At 47.3% G+C, this 15,956-nt stretch overlaps 1 protein-coding gene across 6 annotated transcripts in view; it reads left to right on the top strand.

Annotated features, from left to right (window-relative positions):
• The window catches only part of ACSL6 (acyl-CoA synthetase long chain family member 6), a 55,444-nt gene that overhangs the window by 16,724 nt on the left and 22,764 nt on the right, over positions 1–15,956 (top strand). For all 6 annotated transcript variants that reach the window (XM_071814769.1, XM_071814775.1, XM_071814770.1 and 3 more), the window contains exons 2-9: positions 9,679–9,899; positions 11,099–11,213; positions 12,941–13,005; positions 13,158–13,259; positions 13,404–13,503; positions 14,045–14,223; positions 14,763–14,795; positions 15,775–15,826. In XM_071814769.1, the coding sequence (XP_071670870.1) occupies positions 9,679–9,899; positions 11,099–11,213; positions 12,941–13,005; positions 13,158–13,259; positions 13,404–13,503; positions 14,045–14,223; positions 14,763–14,795; positions 15,775–15,826 (867 nt within the window). The remainder of the gene's footprint in view (positions 1–9,678; positions 9,900–11,098; positions 11,214–12,940; positions 13,006–13,157; positions 13,260–13,403; positions 13,504–14,044; positions 14,224–14,762; positions 14,796–15,774; positions 15,827–15,956) is intronic.

Below are 15,956 nucleotides of genomic sequence, written 5' to 3'. Positions count from 1 at the left end.
CTTTGGGGTGGCGTGGGGTCAGTGGGGTCCCAGCGCTGGGCTCTGTGTGGGGCAGGGCTGGGGCTGGGGAGGAGCCTGTGCTGTCCACACTCCAGATACTTGGTGAGAAGGAGGTTTTTTGGGGAGTGTGAGATGTCTCTGCAATAATGGTACTGGCACAAGTGTTAATCATCAGTCACTCAGAGTGGGGGGGGAAATATATGCATATATATGTTCTTTTTATATATATATATATATATATATGCACATGCAAACATATACATCCACATATGCATGTATATATAATTGTATGTGTATATATGTATATATAATGATACCAAATCTTTTCATAGCCTCCTCTGAGGCAATTTTTCTGCATCGGGCATTTTTCTGCCTGATTCTCCTAAAACAAAAATAAAAATCCCTCTTAGATCACCAGGCCAAATTTATGCCCCAACCCAACTACGCGCTGAACCCCTTTCATTCACCCCTATCCTCTCCATGCAGTAACCAGAGGTCATGCAAAAGCGTTGCCAGCTTCCTCACTGTGAACTTTATTTGCTTTATTCCTCCCCAGCAGATCAAGCGGTTTGATGCGATGTAAAGCCTTTTTCCAGGGCAGATAACTCTGCCCTGCTGACCAGGGAGGGACAGCACGGGGGGGCGAGTGGGACAGGGGTGGTCCCTGATGGCCTTGCCACAGCCCGAGGTCTGCTTCCCACAACCCACACCCCCAGTTTGGGGTCCACCGAGCCCCCAGCCAGCTCCGTCGGCACGAAAGCAATTTGAGATAAAGAGGCTTATGCACCATTGAAACCTTATTCTTTAATAGCCTTGTTGGCAAACAGCCAGTTTAACAGATTGGGCCAGTCTGATTCCCAAAGGAACAGGGAGAAGGATGTTTTTCATTAGTAAAAATAAAATATAAAAATAATAACTTGCTTTTATTACATTTCTTACTCGCTGGGTGCTTCTCCAGTATCTGCTCCTTGGAGGGGTGCTGCAGCCTGGCAGGCATTGTGTGCCTTTCCTCCCTTGTTCACTATCCATGCAAACAGATGTCCAAGCACAAAACCATATTCTGCATCCATCGCCTCACACACCTTCTTATGTTGTCTGAGTCCCAGCATAATAATCCTAAAAATGCAATTTTTATCTCTAAACTGGTGTGTTTCTGCCCTCCCCCCAGTTATGACTCACTGAGTTATAGTGGAACCATAGTCAGTGAAGGCTAATGTCTTTACTTTGATTCTTAAGTTAAATATACAATTATGATTTGACTTTGCAAAGAATCTAGGTAAAACACAGTAGTTGTAGTTTATATATTGTTGCATTTGGGAGTCATTTCACTCACAGTGAGTAAAATCAAGTACCTGCAAGAGTTTTTGTTCTGGTTTTGGTGGGTAGGGTGTTTTTTGTTTGTTTTTGTTTGTTTGTTTTTAATGGAAACCGGTTTTGACAAAAATATACTGACCCAAAAATCAAAGCAGTGATACATGACATGGAAACTGCTTCAGTGTGATCTGACTGAAGGTGAGAGACATTAAATGGGGAAAGGAGATATAGTGACGCATCTCGTTTACAGGAGCAAAAGCAGGTAAAGTTTAATAAAATTTTAAATAGTATTAGCCTCAGCTTGGCCGATAATCCCAATAATTGCTGAATCCCCAGTAGTTACAGCTGGTGAATCCTCGCAGAGCACAGAGGGTCCCTGTGTGCACACCTGAGGAAGCGTGAGACAGGACAGGGCTGGGCGTTGCTGGTGCCCGAGCTGCTGGCACAGGGACACAGCCAAGAAATGTCATGTTTTGGGTCACTGTGGCGACCTGTTCGTACCACAATGACCTGTGTAGGCTGCAAGTGGACAGGAGTCCTGCAGTAGCATGTGAGCCAAGTATCACTGGCCTTCTGCTTCATTTTGGGGCTGTTTACTGTATTTCTGCACCCTGATTCTTTCAGTTTCAGATACTTCTGCAGCTTATATTTTCTCCTTTATGTTTATCACCACCTGTATTGTCTCTCCAGCAGTTTGTAAGGCTCACAGGCTGTCTGGCCTCCTGTCTCTTGGCAGTGTACCCCCTCTGTGAGGTTGTCAGTAGCTATCTGTAATGATCAATAACTATATAATGGCATTTTCCCTCTGTGTTTAACACTGTTCAAGCTGTGTGTCTGCTATGAAGTGTGGCATTACCATTTCCATAAACACCATAGCATAAAACTATAAAAACAGAGAATAAAATTGACCTAATCTTAAACCAGCTGAAAATAGAAAGATGGCCAAGTGCCTTGAGCTTCCCGTATTTTCTCCTCTTTAATTGAAACAAATGAAAGAAAATCTGCAGGTTTGGAATAAACTGGGTGTTGCATTTGTGGCTGAAGCACAACAAAGATGGACTTCAGTTTTTGTGGTTGGGATCTCATTAGATCGCTCATTAGTCTGTTCCAGACAAGCCAGTGTCCCCACCCCTCAGCAGAGCCTGACCACAACCCAGATGGGCTTTAAACTGGGAACTGAAGGTTCATCCAACTCATCTTGTGTGCCTGTACAAGCAACATTTGCAGAGGTGCATGGCAGAGGCTGGCTTGGTATCGTCTCTGGTTTTAATTACAGCAGTGATTAGGAATTCAGAGCTTGTGGTGTCCTAAGAGCTGCTGCCTTGGCTAAGCTGGAGAAAGTCAGTGGTACCTGAGCAGCATCTAATGACAGCAGCTCCTCCCAGGACTGCTGTCCCGCTGCATGCTCACATGAAGCTGGGAAAAAGTTGTTTAAACAAGAGAGAGAAAAAAACCAAACCAAAACTAACAAAGAAAAAAACAAACCAAAACAAAAAACTGTAGTCTGCAAACAATATGCAGAATCCCCAAATGCCCTTTGCCTGTGTGCTTACAGCAGCCTCTGCACGTGTTTCCAGAAACACGTTAATCATTGCAATAGCTTTTGTTAAAATTAGAAAATGGGTTCCGATGATGCAGTCAGCTTACACCTGCCAGTCTGTGTGTCCCTGTGAATTCTGATGCTCCCTTGCCCTCTGTAAATGGAGACCCGTGCGTGGCGACATAGTCACAAGATTATTTGAATCCTCATCTGAGAACCCCCTGAACCTTGTGCACAGAGTACAACGAGCATGCTTCTCTTCTGCAGAGGAAGGTCAAGGAAAATGGGCCAAACTTTGCTGGGTGCTTCCTTGTGCAAATCTTCTGCAGCCGACCCCGTTTCAGGAACGCAACTACAAATCTCAAAGCCCGGGGTCTGCGGTGCTGGATGTGAGAAAACAGAGCTTTCAAAAAAACTACTGTTTCACTTGAGCAAAATCCCTCTAAATCTGCCTCTCTGGATTGAGATGTCTTAGATCCTGTACATTCCATTTCCTCAGTGAAATGAGTGAGCAGCTGGTGCCGTAGCCAAGGACACGGGCTGATGGTGAGCACCGGCTGGCGGGGGTGTTCCTCTGGCTGCAGCTCCCACGGGGCAGCTGTGGGTCCGTGGGCTCGGAGGTGTGGTGTTGTCCCAAAAAACGGGGTACTGTCACCTGCTGTGCAAAAATCGCAGCACACAGAGATGAGAGATTTTTTGTTACAGAGTTGTGCAAGTCTGGGTGCTGGAATAAAGCCAGCATACCAGAAAGAAAAGTAGTAGCCATTCTATACAAAATCTTACCAGTGCTCAGGGCAGACCTAAAGAGCCAATTGGTTACACATTTGCATACTGGTTACATAACCATTTTAGCGTATAGTGAGCAACATTCAGCTAGAGGACACTTTATCCTACGGTCTTGACAACCTCCTCAACCAGGAGTTTCAAAATGTCTAAAGCCGCAAGGTCAGTAGTCTCTAGTTTGTGATGAGGTGTTTTGCAAGCCGCTATTACCTTGTGGAGTAGCAGACTGACCTAAAACTGGAAGGATTTACATATCTTTAGGTTAGCAATCGCTGGCAGGATTCATTCTTTCAAGTGTTAATGACTACAACGGTCTGCAGCCACCTCAAATAATTGATTCACTCAGACAGACCGACAAGCTGTTTATTTGCTTTTGGTTTAGTGCTATAAAGTCAGATGTAAATAGCGTTGTTTTGTGCTTGACTATAGGGATAGTATTTAGACATTTTGCCCAGTTTCCAGCCTAAAATAAATCATCCGCCTCTTCCCTACCCTGCTGTGAATACACGGTGGGCAGGAGGATAAAGGCATCTCAAAAGGAGTTCTCCTTCCCAAGCAGGCGCCCGGGTGCTGATGTAATGGCAGGAAGGATGTGATTGCACGGGTAAAATGTTAATTGCATTATGCATACACCAGTAGTTTGAGGCTGTTCCCACACTGGCTATTGTCACTAAAACTCCATTGACTGCACTGGAGTTACAGAATCACTTCCAGCAGGACAAGATGAAAACCGAATCACGCAATAGTGCCATTTGTATCTAAAATAAATAAATACATAAATAAATAAGCGTTGTCCCTGTGATGATGGCCTGTTAAGTAAGTGATTCAAAGCCCAGTGTCCCTCCTACCTACCCAAACACTGACTGCAGAAGCCTTTTTCACCCCAAACCTGGGTTTTGGGGAGTTTTGGGTGTGCCAGCCAACTCGGGCAGCTCCAGACTCTTGCCCATGGCTGTTCCCTCCCAGCAATCAACCGGCACCTTTTCCTTTCTCTGAACCACTTTCTTCTGCACCCGCCTTGCATATTTGTTTCTATTTGTCTGCTATGGAAATAGTTCAGAATTCCAGTGGTAATGTGAGGTAATGGAAATGTCAGTGTTTCCACGTGTCAGGCACACAGCCATGGTGCTCTGCTCGCTCGTGGGGAGCGGGACAGTGGGTTCACTGCGGGTAACTGAAATGGGGCAAGACCGCTGGAGATGGGGTGCGGAAGGTGTCCTGCTGCTGAGACTGGGATGACAGACAGACATCTGGGGTGTGATGCTGCCTTGCTGATGGGAAACACAGCCCCAACATGGTGGCTTTCTTTAAAAAAATATTATTAATATTTATTTTTTCCTGATCATCCTTGGAGCAGGCTGTGACCTGGGCAGCCTCGGGCTGTTTCTGCAGAAGAGGGAGAAGCAGCATCCCTGGGCTGGGAGGGTGCTGAGGCATTGGGGGCTTGGGGTGTTCCTCTGTTTCTCTTCTCTCTGGCCCACACTGCTCCTCCCAAACACACCTGGGCCCTTTCCTGGCCACCTTCCCAGGGCGGGTTTGCTGCCCCGAACAGATCAAGTACAGGCTCATCACTAATTCCTTTGGGATACAAAATCAAGATTAAGAGTTTCGAAAGCCAAGCAAGCCCCTTGAGCTTTGTAGTGCAGAAGTCAAATGTGATCAGAAACGTGTCAGTGACTGAAGTTACAGGTCTCAGGTAGAATGAGAGGATTCAAAGGTGCTGAGAACTTCCCTTAAATGGGTAAGTTCACTCCTGAGGGCAGGATCTGGTTCTTGATGTATGTGTTTAGTCTTCATTGAACTTAGATTATAAGTGAAAGTGGGAAAATATAAGCAGATGAGTTTGCAAACCTTCTCCTTACCACTAACACTTCTTAGCTCTGCCAGGGCTCCCAGCACACTTGTCGCTGCATTTGGGCAGAAAACTAAGGGACTTCTGCTTTCAAGTGTATTTTCAGACACTATTTCCCATTGCTGACATTTCCATGACTGTGCCATTCTCTGAGGTGACCTACAGTGTATTTAAAATTAGTCATTAACAAGAAGTACTTACATGAGGTTTTTTTTGTGTGTGTTTTGGCTTTATTGTTGTTGTTCTTTTTTTATGTTGTTGGTTGGTTGGGGTTTTTTTCAGTTGAATCATAAAGTATCTAAAAATCCTTGCAGACTTTCATTATCACAGGAATCTCGAAGTTCACCATAGAAATGTGCTGACACCCCAGGGTCAGCAGCTTCCCTTGAGTAGGGAAAAGTGAATTTTTATTTTCCAGTCATATGCATTTAATCCAGCTGATGTGGTCATGAATGAGGGATTCCACCACCTGTTCCAGGGATAGAATCTGCTGCACAACAAAAACTTCAGATCGGTGTGAAATTATGTCCCAAGTAGGAATTTAGTAGAATGCGGTACAAGTGGTTAGAAATAATAAATATACCATGAGCATTTGACTGAGATGAATGTTCTGGTTTTTCTCCTGGGGATGGATGGAATGAGTGCAATTTAAACAGTTTCCCTGTAGGTCTTCCCTGTATCTTTGGCTGCTGCAGCATGTTCTACCACACTGCAGAGGCAGATGCTGCCAAGAGTACCCTGTTCGTGGCACTTGATGGTCCATGGTGTCCCTGCCATGACCCCAATAAGGGGAATATGTTTCATGCAAACCCAGGAAGCACAGTGCACATGACTTTGCTCAAGCCAAATACCTCCCAGCAATTATAAATGATTCTTAATTCTATATTAAGGCATCATACTTTTTTTTTGGCAGATTGAAAGTGCGCTTTTGATGCCTCTGGAGCAAATTTTTTCAAAATCCCAGGTACTGACCTAAATGATACCTGATGCAAAGTCAGTAAAGGTGTAATCCCATGTTCTTCACTATCTGTATGATAACAGAAGTAGTTTTATTCTCATATTATGTAGGGGCTGGCATCCAACACTTCCTGCTTTCAGCCTGGCTGCACAGGTGGGTACAAAGCAGTGCTTACAGGCTGATGGCCAGGGACTTATTCTCAAGATTTCAGTGTAACCAGCAACCGTGGCAAATTGGGCGGCTGCCTTTGGTGAGACAGGCTGTGTTTCCGGGAGCAGTTTTAAGTGGGACTGGCTGAAATGCTTTTGCACAAATAGCTAATTCATGAGTAAGTGAATAGCTCCCTCGCTGAGCTCTCTCACTTTTTGTAGTTTACTAGTAAAAGCGTGTTTGGCAAGCTGCTTTTAATAGCCTGATGTTGCGAAATATTGAGGGGAGAGAGAGGTGCTCTGTCTCAGTTCATCCTAACATCATTGCAGCCATGTAGTTAATATTTTATTGTACAAGCACATTTCTGGAAAAATGCTCAAAATTCAGGAGACAATCACTCCATGGGTCGATATTGCCTGGTAACAACATCTGTATGCTGTTCTGTTTGCTGGGATCATCACAACCATTCTTGGAGGGGCTGGCTGTGTTCCCAGAAGGTTTGCAGTCAGGAGCCCTTGGGAAGCAGAAGTGGGTGCAGGATGCTGGGTTGGCACTGGGCTGCAGCGGTGGATGTGGGATGCTGGGGTGCAGCAGTGGATGCGGGATGCTGGGCTGGCACTGGGATGCAGCGGTGGATGTGGGATGCTGGGGTGCAGCAGTGGATGTGGGATGCTGGGGTGCAGCAGTGGATGCGGGATACTGGGCTGGCACCGGGATGCAGCGGTGGATGTGGTATGCTGGGGTGCAGCAGTGGATGCGGGATACTGGGCTGGCACCGGGATGCAGCGGTGAATGTGGTATGCTGGGGTGCAGCAGTGGATGCGGGATACTGGGCTGGCACTGGGATGCAGCGGTGGATGTGGGATGCTGGGGTGCAGCAGTGGATGCGGGATGCTGGGCTGGCACTGGGTGCAGCGGTGGATGTGGGATGCTGGTGTGCAGCAGTGGATGTGGGATGCTGGGCTGGCACTGGGGTGCAGCGGTGGATGTGAGATGCTGGGGTGCAGCAGTGGATGCGGGATACTGGGCTGGCACCGGGATGCAGAATCTTGCCCAAGGGGTGACTGAGCTAGAGCCCACCCAAATGAGATGGCCCTGAATGTGGGATCTGTGGCACTGCCACCACTCCCTGGTGCCTCCCACCACATTGTAGCCCCACAAGGGATGAGGTTAACTGTTCGCTGTGATTTTTGCTCATGCAAACTTAAAAACCTCCTCCAGAGCTCTGTGCAAGGGGTGTCCCCCTGCCTGCAGCCTGGCCTGTGCCGGCCTCCAGAGCTCGCTTGGCACAAATACGGGAAAAGGCTGAGAGAGCATAGTCGTGACCTTCACCATAACCCAGACGCTGTTCCCAGGAGGAAAAAAGCTGGTTTGTGGTAACGTCAGTGGTGCCATTGTGCAGGAATCCTGGCCCCCCCATGGGAGCAAAGCCCCTCCATTGATCACTCAGGAGCTGCATAAGTTGGAGCGAGGCCAGAGGGCAGGAGGAAAGGGGCAGCCTGGGCTCCTGCAGTAGAAAAGCTTTTTCTTTAAGATCTTGACTGCTGGTAAAGTCATAAATAGAGCTGTGGGGCTTAACGGGAAACCTGAACTGTTTGGAACCCCTCCTCTGCAGCGTCTGCTCCGATGGTCCCTTGCAGGGCTGGTCCTTATTGGAGACTCCCTGGCAGGGAGTCAATACTGGGCCATTACTGTAAATACCAGTTATTTAAAATGCTTCTTCTGTACTCAACACCCAAACATAAGTACCCTGAGGACAGCCTCACCTCGCACTGTGGGAGCAGTGAGCCAGGTGCCCAGCTCCTCTCTCCAATGAGTGTTTCTGTATATGTAAAAGAGAAAATTAAGGCAAAGTACAGTGGCTCTGCTTGGAAATCCACCCCCTCAGCTGCGTGCCCTCAGCTTTCCCAGTGAGGAGCTCTCACTGGTGAGTCTGGCACAAGCAAGAGCCGCCCCCTCCGTGCTCACAGCAATGAGATGCTGGCAAGTGTAAAGGGAATGAGCTGGGGATAGGGGAGTGTTACCGTCCTGTGTCATAAAACTTGTCCACTTGCCTGTCTCCTCCATGCACAGCCCTCTTTACAGAGACAGAGAAAAGGCTTTTCCTTTGTTTTTAGTTTCAGTGCCATTGGAACTGTGTAGGGGCTGGGGGATCCCCAGCACCCTCACTGTGTCCTGCCAGAAGCCAAGGCTCCAGCTTTTCATTTCCCATGTCAGGACTGCACCCTGAGGGACTGCCCAGCGGGGAATGCCCTGGCATTTCTCCCTCCAGGAGCCACCCATGGCCCCGTCAAGCACCCGAAGGCATTGTGTCTGGTGGGGCTGCAGGGTGGGGACCCTGTGGTGGCCTGGTCCCAGCCTGATACCCTGGCACTCCCTTATCCCTGCTCTGCACTCCCTTCTAGTTTCTTCCAGGAAACATTTAAGTAATGAAATGAAACTTTCCTTGGCTTAAGTCACCTATAATTTACCCTGATGTAAATAATAAGGAACTCAAAGCTGGAAATGCAAAGCTGGCAGAAAGTGCTGTTTTGGAGCATGTCTGCACATTGTTTAGCACACAGAGGCATGCGGGCTTTGCCCTGCTCCACGTGAGCTGAGGGCTTGTGGCCGGAGCTGGCACTGTGTTGCCTGTCCCTGCCCTGCTGCCCGTCCTGCCCTGTTACCTGTTCCTGCTGGGGGCTGTGGCTGTCACACAGCCCTGGTCCCACTCGGGGATGGCAGAGCAACCTCCTGACAGCCCTGAGGGTACAGTTGTAGCTGGATCCCAGAGCTTGTCACAGCATTTGTCTGCTACAGACAACTGCAGCTGCATCGCCTCATGTACGTGCGCACTCGGTTGTCCTTTAGGAGTGAGCTGTCTGCTCCCGCTCACCCTTGCAGGGATGTTCCCTCCATTCTCATATCTTTTCCATAGATGCTGTTCTTCTCAAGTTAAGGCTGTTGTTGGCCGGCAGCCCCACGGGTCAGCAAAGCAGTGTGTTTGCAGTGGCTGACAAGGGAAAGCGTGTTCTCCCCTTTCTGAGCTGCACAGAGACCCATGCTGCCCGTGACCTGACCGCGTCCTTCTGCCTCTTGCAGAGTTTGCCATCTCGCTCGTGGAGAAGATGCAGGCTCAGGAAATCCTGCGGAGCCTGCGGCTCCCCGAGTTCGATGACCTCAGCCAGTTTTTCCGCAACCTGCCGGCCACGGCACTGGTGGGCATCGGTGCCTTCGCCGCTGTCGTCGCTTACTGGTTCGCCAGCCGGCCCCGGGCTGTGAAGCCGCCCTGCGACCTGCGGATGCAGTCGGAGGAGGTGGAGGTGAGGCCGGGGCACCCCAGGAGGAAGGTTGGGTTTTACCTGGGGATTGCCTGCCGGGAATGACAGCAGGGGATGCCAGGTGGTGCTTTTGTTTGTTTTGAGGGTTCCCCAAACTCATCCTGAATTCAGTCATGTAATGTTCTGTGCCGTGGATCACCTCATTCCTTAATTCAATGTTTTCTGTAAAGTGGAGAACTAAAATAGAGCCCATTCATTGATTCTCTTAGATTTTCAGTAACATTTTGGTCTTAGTTTAGCTTAACCATTAATGACCAAAAATTACAGGAGCTGCCATTGCATGGGAGAAACCACTTAAGGGCACCAGCTGCTAAGGTCAAATCATCTGGCACTTCTTGTGTACCCATCACTGGGTTTGCTGCTGCAAACTCCGTGATAATAAGAAAAAGTAGACCTAAATCCACGCTTAGAGGCTCAGGAGTTATCAATTTTCATGCTTGGAAAAGGTTTTAAAGTTTAACGAAGCTGTTCCATTTTAAAGAGCAGAAATATTTCTGAAAATTGTTTCCACTTAAATTAATACCTGAAAGTGCAATGAGAATTTAAAGCTTTCTGTGATGTGCCATCTAAAACCTTATTGGATTTAATTCCAACAACTTTTTAAAAGGCTGGGGGAATTTACATTTTCCAAGGCAGTTTTCCCCTGTGCTTGGGACTTTAGAGAGACTTCCTCTTGGCTCACAGCGCAGTCCTGGCTCAGTCCCTCTCACCCTGCCTGCTTCCCCTTGCCCACCCCTAAAACAGCCCTGCTGAGCCCTGGCACTGGGCTCTGGAGTCTGGCCTCTGCTTCAGTCTGTCCTTCGTGTTGGTCTAGATGTCCTTGAGAAGATGCCCATGGAGCCCAGAGCAACCTGTCTCCCCCTCGCACATGCCCACTCCATGACTTACAGATTTATAGTTTCTCCTCAAATCTCCTTGGGCAACATCAACCATCTCCTATGTCAATGAGTCAGGTCAAGTGCTCCTCTCTGGACAGGTGGTGCTCCACGTTACTGGGTTGCTGAGGTGGATGTCCCACCTCTTTTGTCCCTTTGGGTGTTGGGGGAGGAACACACTCGCAGCTGCAGAGTCTTCTCCAGCATTTGGGGAATGTGCTGCTTTATGGTTCAGGGTGTCCCCATCTCCTGCCCATTGGGTGATGCTGATAACTGTGTCACATTGTGTCATGTTGTGTTGCACAGGGCCAGGCTGGGGCACGCCGGTCTGTGATTGGGGACAACCCACAGCTGCTGACACACTACTACGATGACGCCAGGACCATGTATGAGGTCTTCAGAAGGGGATTCAGCATCTCTGGTGAGAACACCACGACAAGGCGACCTAGGAGAGGTGGAGGACCAGATGATGTAGAAACCCAGGCAGTGTGGGAGGCTCAAAGGCTTAGGGAAGCTCAGAGAGTGTAGAGCCTGAAAGAATGTGGGAACCCATAAAAGTTTGGGAGGCTCAAATGATGTAGAGGCCCATTCAGACTCAAAGGCCAAAGGTGAGTGGGAATCCACAAAAGTGTAGAACATCAAATGAGCATAGCAGCCCAAAGAGTGGAGGTGCTGAAAAGGTGTGGGAGAATGGAAGCGATTGAGGGGACTGCAGAGTGGAAGGTTCAGCAAGGGGACATCTCAAAGAATGGGAGACCCATGGAGTGGAAGCCAATAGAGTGGAAAAAAAGTGAAGGGCGACCCAGAGATGGAGGCTTAAATAGTGAGAGGCCAGGAAAGTGTGAGATCCAGAGAGCGGGAGGTCCAAGGAGTGGAGGCCAAGGGAGGAGGAGGCCAGCAAGGGGCCCAGTGGTGCTGCAGCCTGTGCTGCCCATGGTGGTGTGGATGCCGCTTTTAGAGCATGGGGATTTAATTAGGGTTATTATCTGCAACATGCATTATTTTGCCCTTAATGTCATTGAAATTTACTGCACAGTTTCTTGGTACCACAAGATCTTTTTGCAGCCACTGGCAGACTGCTCAACAGCCTGAATTTTGCAGCATCAGTAAAGCTCATCACATATTATTCATTTCCAGAACATTTATTAATACATTAAAAGGGGTTGGTTGGGCATAGAACTGTGGAATGCAAAATAGCTCTTCCTTCATTGCAAATGCTGATACTTATTTCTGCTCGTTACTGCCTTTTCATCAGTTACTCAGCCAGCTTACATTTTATTCCACAACACGCAGGGTAAAGGACTCTGCCAAAAGCTCTTAGGAAAGCTGAGTGTGGTGTATCAGTCCATCGCCCTTACCCCGTGATAGATGGTACCATCAAAGAGCTCTCACATGCTTGTGAGACATCATTTCCCACTCCAAAATGCTATGATGGCTCTTAGCTATTCTATCATAGCTGTTTCTGTGTCTGCTGCTTACGCCATCTCGCCTCATTGAACACAATTTCATTGTCAGATTATTATTTTTGTTACCTCCAGAAGCCTCAGTGCAATTGCAAATATTCCACCCTGCAGGACAGGGGTAAATAACTAACTCGGTAGGTGCATGGAGTGATGGATCTTGTGCAGGTAAGTATGGTTAGCAAATTAATTAAACTTTTCAAATATTCCTCCTGTCATGTAGTGCTGCATATTGTCTTACTCTGCTCCAGAGTAGGCTGTGCTAAAAATCATAGAATCGTAGAATCCCAGTTTTCACTCTGAAGTGTTTAACTCAAAAGGCAGCGGAAGCAGCAGGAGCTGGTGTTTGGGATGAAAGCACTCCCCAGACACTGATGCTCATGCTGTCTTTGGAGAAATGTCTTTTAATGAGGCTGTTTTGGGGCAAACTGCTGCTGTCCCATCTGCAGCTCAGGGAGGAGGATGGATGTGACTGTTGGGGAGATCCCAGCAGCCAGTCTCTCGTTAGCTGCACTTGTGTGTTTAATTGGATACAGTTTGCTGCGAGCTCTGCCTTGGGAGCAAGAGCCGACCCTGAGAACAACGGATTGACCCTGGGAGGGCTCTGCTGCATCCCCACAGTGTGGTACCGCGTATTAACTCCTAGCACTGCCCCTGTAACTCCATCCTCTCTGCTTGTGTCTTCCAGAAAACGGCCCCTGCCTAGGCTTCAGGAAGCCCAAGCAGCCCTACCAGTGGTTGTCTTACAAGGAGGTGAGCTGGAAATGATGACCCCACAGAATCCCCTTCTCCCATGCTCTTGCTCAGCCTGGCAGAAGATGGGGATGTTAAGCTAAGACTTGGTTAGTTTAGTATTGCATGTATTCCTCTATTTTAAATGCATCTTTTTCCTCTGCAAATTCCAGGTGGCTGAAAGAGCAGAAGCTCTGGGTTCAGGGCTGCTTCAGCAGGGCTGCAAGCCATCCACAAAGCAGTTCATTGGTGTCTTTGCTCAAAACCGTCCGGAGGTGAGATTTGAAGTTCAACTTGACACTGTTTTAATAATGTTCCTGACTTGTGAGATTACTTTATACTCAAAGATTGTTCTCAAGTGTGTTAAATCTGCTTCCATGGCCCCCTTCTCACTTTCATGCTTTGATGTCCTCCTGCAGTGGATCATTTCTGAGCTGGCTTGCTACACCTACTCCATGGTTGTGGTTCCCCTCTACGACACCTTAGGTCCCGGAGCCATTCGTTACATTGTCAACACAGGTATAAACAAAATCGTTGTAATCTTCTCAGAAACCAGTTTTGTTGCTGAGAATGGTTCGTTTTCTTCTTTCCAAAAGACAGGTGAATTTACTCATTGAGTGTCTCGAAGTCACTCAGACTTTCTGGGCAGCGTGTGTCCCCAGGCTGGGTCAGCGCTGGCTCCACTGCATGTCCCATATGCCCAGTTGTACGTGGCTGTGGATGGGGCTGCTCTGGTGGGGGAATTACTCCAGGGCCACCCACTCCTGTCTTGCTTCATATTTTGCCTCCTAGATTTTTTAGCCCACATGGTGAGCAATTTTATTTAGTATTTTGAACTGAATCCCAAAATAATTGTAAATGTCACTACAGCTTTGGCATTTGTTTAAGTTACCTAAATTGCAGTAATTTTTTAAGAGAAATGCATGTTATATTCTGGGATTTGTGATGTTAGCCTGAAGTGAATAGCAGAACTGATACAATGTTAGCTATGAGCCAGCAGCCAGTATTGCATTAAAAATATATTTACTGTAAACAGCTGGATTTCCCGCTTTTCTTCCAGCTGACATTTCCACAGTCATTTGTGACAAACCTGAAAAGGCCAGAATACTCCTCGACCACGTGGAGAGGAGAGAGACACCAGGTCTAAGCTCCATCATCTTGATGGATGCCTTTGAGAAGGAGCTGGTGGAGAGAGGGAGACGCTGTGGGGTTCGCATCCAGGCCATGCAGGAGGTGGAGGTAAGCTTGTTCTTGCTCTCTTTTTAAGTATATTTTATAGTTTCTGTAAAAAGACAGTAAAATATACAGGGATTTGTGAACTGCGTGGCAGGTTCAGTGTCTGGAGAGCACAAAAGAGCAGTTTGTGGCTGTTAATATTGATGCACAGCTCAGTGCAGTTACCTCTTGAATGTTATCCCTCATTGATAGAAGAGCCAGCATTTCAAACCTTCCTGCTCAAGTAAGATATCAACTGCTATTTAAGCCTGGAAAGGGGTGTTACTGTTCAAGACACTGCCCTCCTACATGTAAATCTACAGCCTTACACTTGTACGAAACAGCCTGGATCCAGCTTAACCAACCCAGGCGCTACTTGAAATCCTAGGATGGCCTTGCAGTTGGTGCAGGAAGCTTTGGGGAGAAAAGATGACTTAAGCATTAGCCACAAATTTTCCTGCTCCAGCTCACGCTCTCCCTTAGTGGTTTGCAGATCATTAGCAAGTGGGTTACACGGCAGGGATTAAAGTGGAAATAATGCTTGTTACTTTAATCTCTTTCAGGACTGTGGCCGTGAGAGCCGACATGTACCTGTGGTGAGTGTTGGTGTGCTGCTTTCCCCACTTATAACTGCGTTTAGCTGTGTTACACTTATTTCACTGGCAAAAGGGTTTGCTCTGTGCAGAAGGATGTGTGTCCATAGGGACAATGCCTGGGGACCCTCTCTGCTGGGGAGGCAGTGGAGGAGCCCAGGGACTGTTCACACCATCCCCTGGAGATGTGCAGTATTTGCTTCATACCCTCTGCCTGGGACACTTACTGAGATAGTTCATCCTTGTTGAACATGTTAAAAGACAGTAATTAAATTGAATTGTTAAGCCACACAAATTCCACTGCCTTACCCAGGCAGCACTGGTGGAATGTGTTTGCACCCTTGGCTTTCTGGTGGGGTTTCTATAGCTCAGAAACACTACCTGGCAGTATTTCTCTGGGATATTTTTGGAAAATTGCATGATATTTTTCACTGGCTGCTCATACCCGTGCAAAACTTTGAAAAGCAGCCTCTGATTTTTTCAGGCTACTTATTTATTCGTTCGTGACCCAAAATAGCACACGCGTGCAGTCGTGCTGAGAATACAGAGATGCTGCTGGAAATGGGAGCAGTCAGTGTCTTTGAAAAGTTGTCCTCTGTCATGGATAACCACACATTTCCAGAATTCATCTGGAAATCAGTGAACTATCTCAAGTTTTCCCACACACATCTACAGGTATAGATGGTGTCTTTGAAAGTCCTAACTGCAAGACAAATATTCCATCAAAGTCTTCTTACACTAAAGCGCTCCCCTAACGCAGCTGGAGCACGACATAAGGGAGGAATAGATTCTGCATTGACTGAAGAAATGCGATAAAAAGGGTTTTATGATGGTCTTTCATATTTGCCAAGGGGAATGAAAGCTTTTTATGGCAGAACTGAAATATAATCGGTTTGATCTTTGAGTTTATACAAGGACAACAGTCTACCATTAACCCTTCTGCATTTGATTGATGTGATTTTCTTGTCTTGTGTATTTCTAGCCTCCTCGACCAGAAGATCTATCGATTGTCTGTTTTACTAGTGGCACTACAGGTAAAAGAATAGGCATTTTAATTTTGAAATGTTAGAATAGGTTATCAGATTAATTATTAATACCACCTCAGTATGTGCAAACTTGCTGTTATACTGATATGGCAATGAGATTTCTATGCATTTTTAATAT

Source organism: Patagioenas fasciata, chromosome 14 (assembly GCF_037038585.1).
Source record: "Patagioenas fasciata isolate bPatFas1 chromosome 14, bPatFas1.hap1, whole genome shotgun sequence".
Lineage (NCBI taxonomy): Eukaryota > Metazoa > Chordata > Aves > Columbiformes > Columbidae > Patagioenas > Patagioenas fasciata.
The sequence above is the reverse complement of the archived record's forward strand: the minus strand, read 5'-3'. Positions and strand labels throughout refer to the sequence as shown.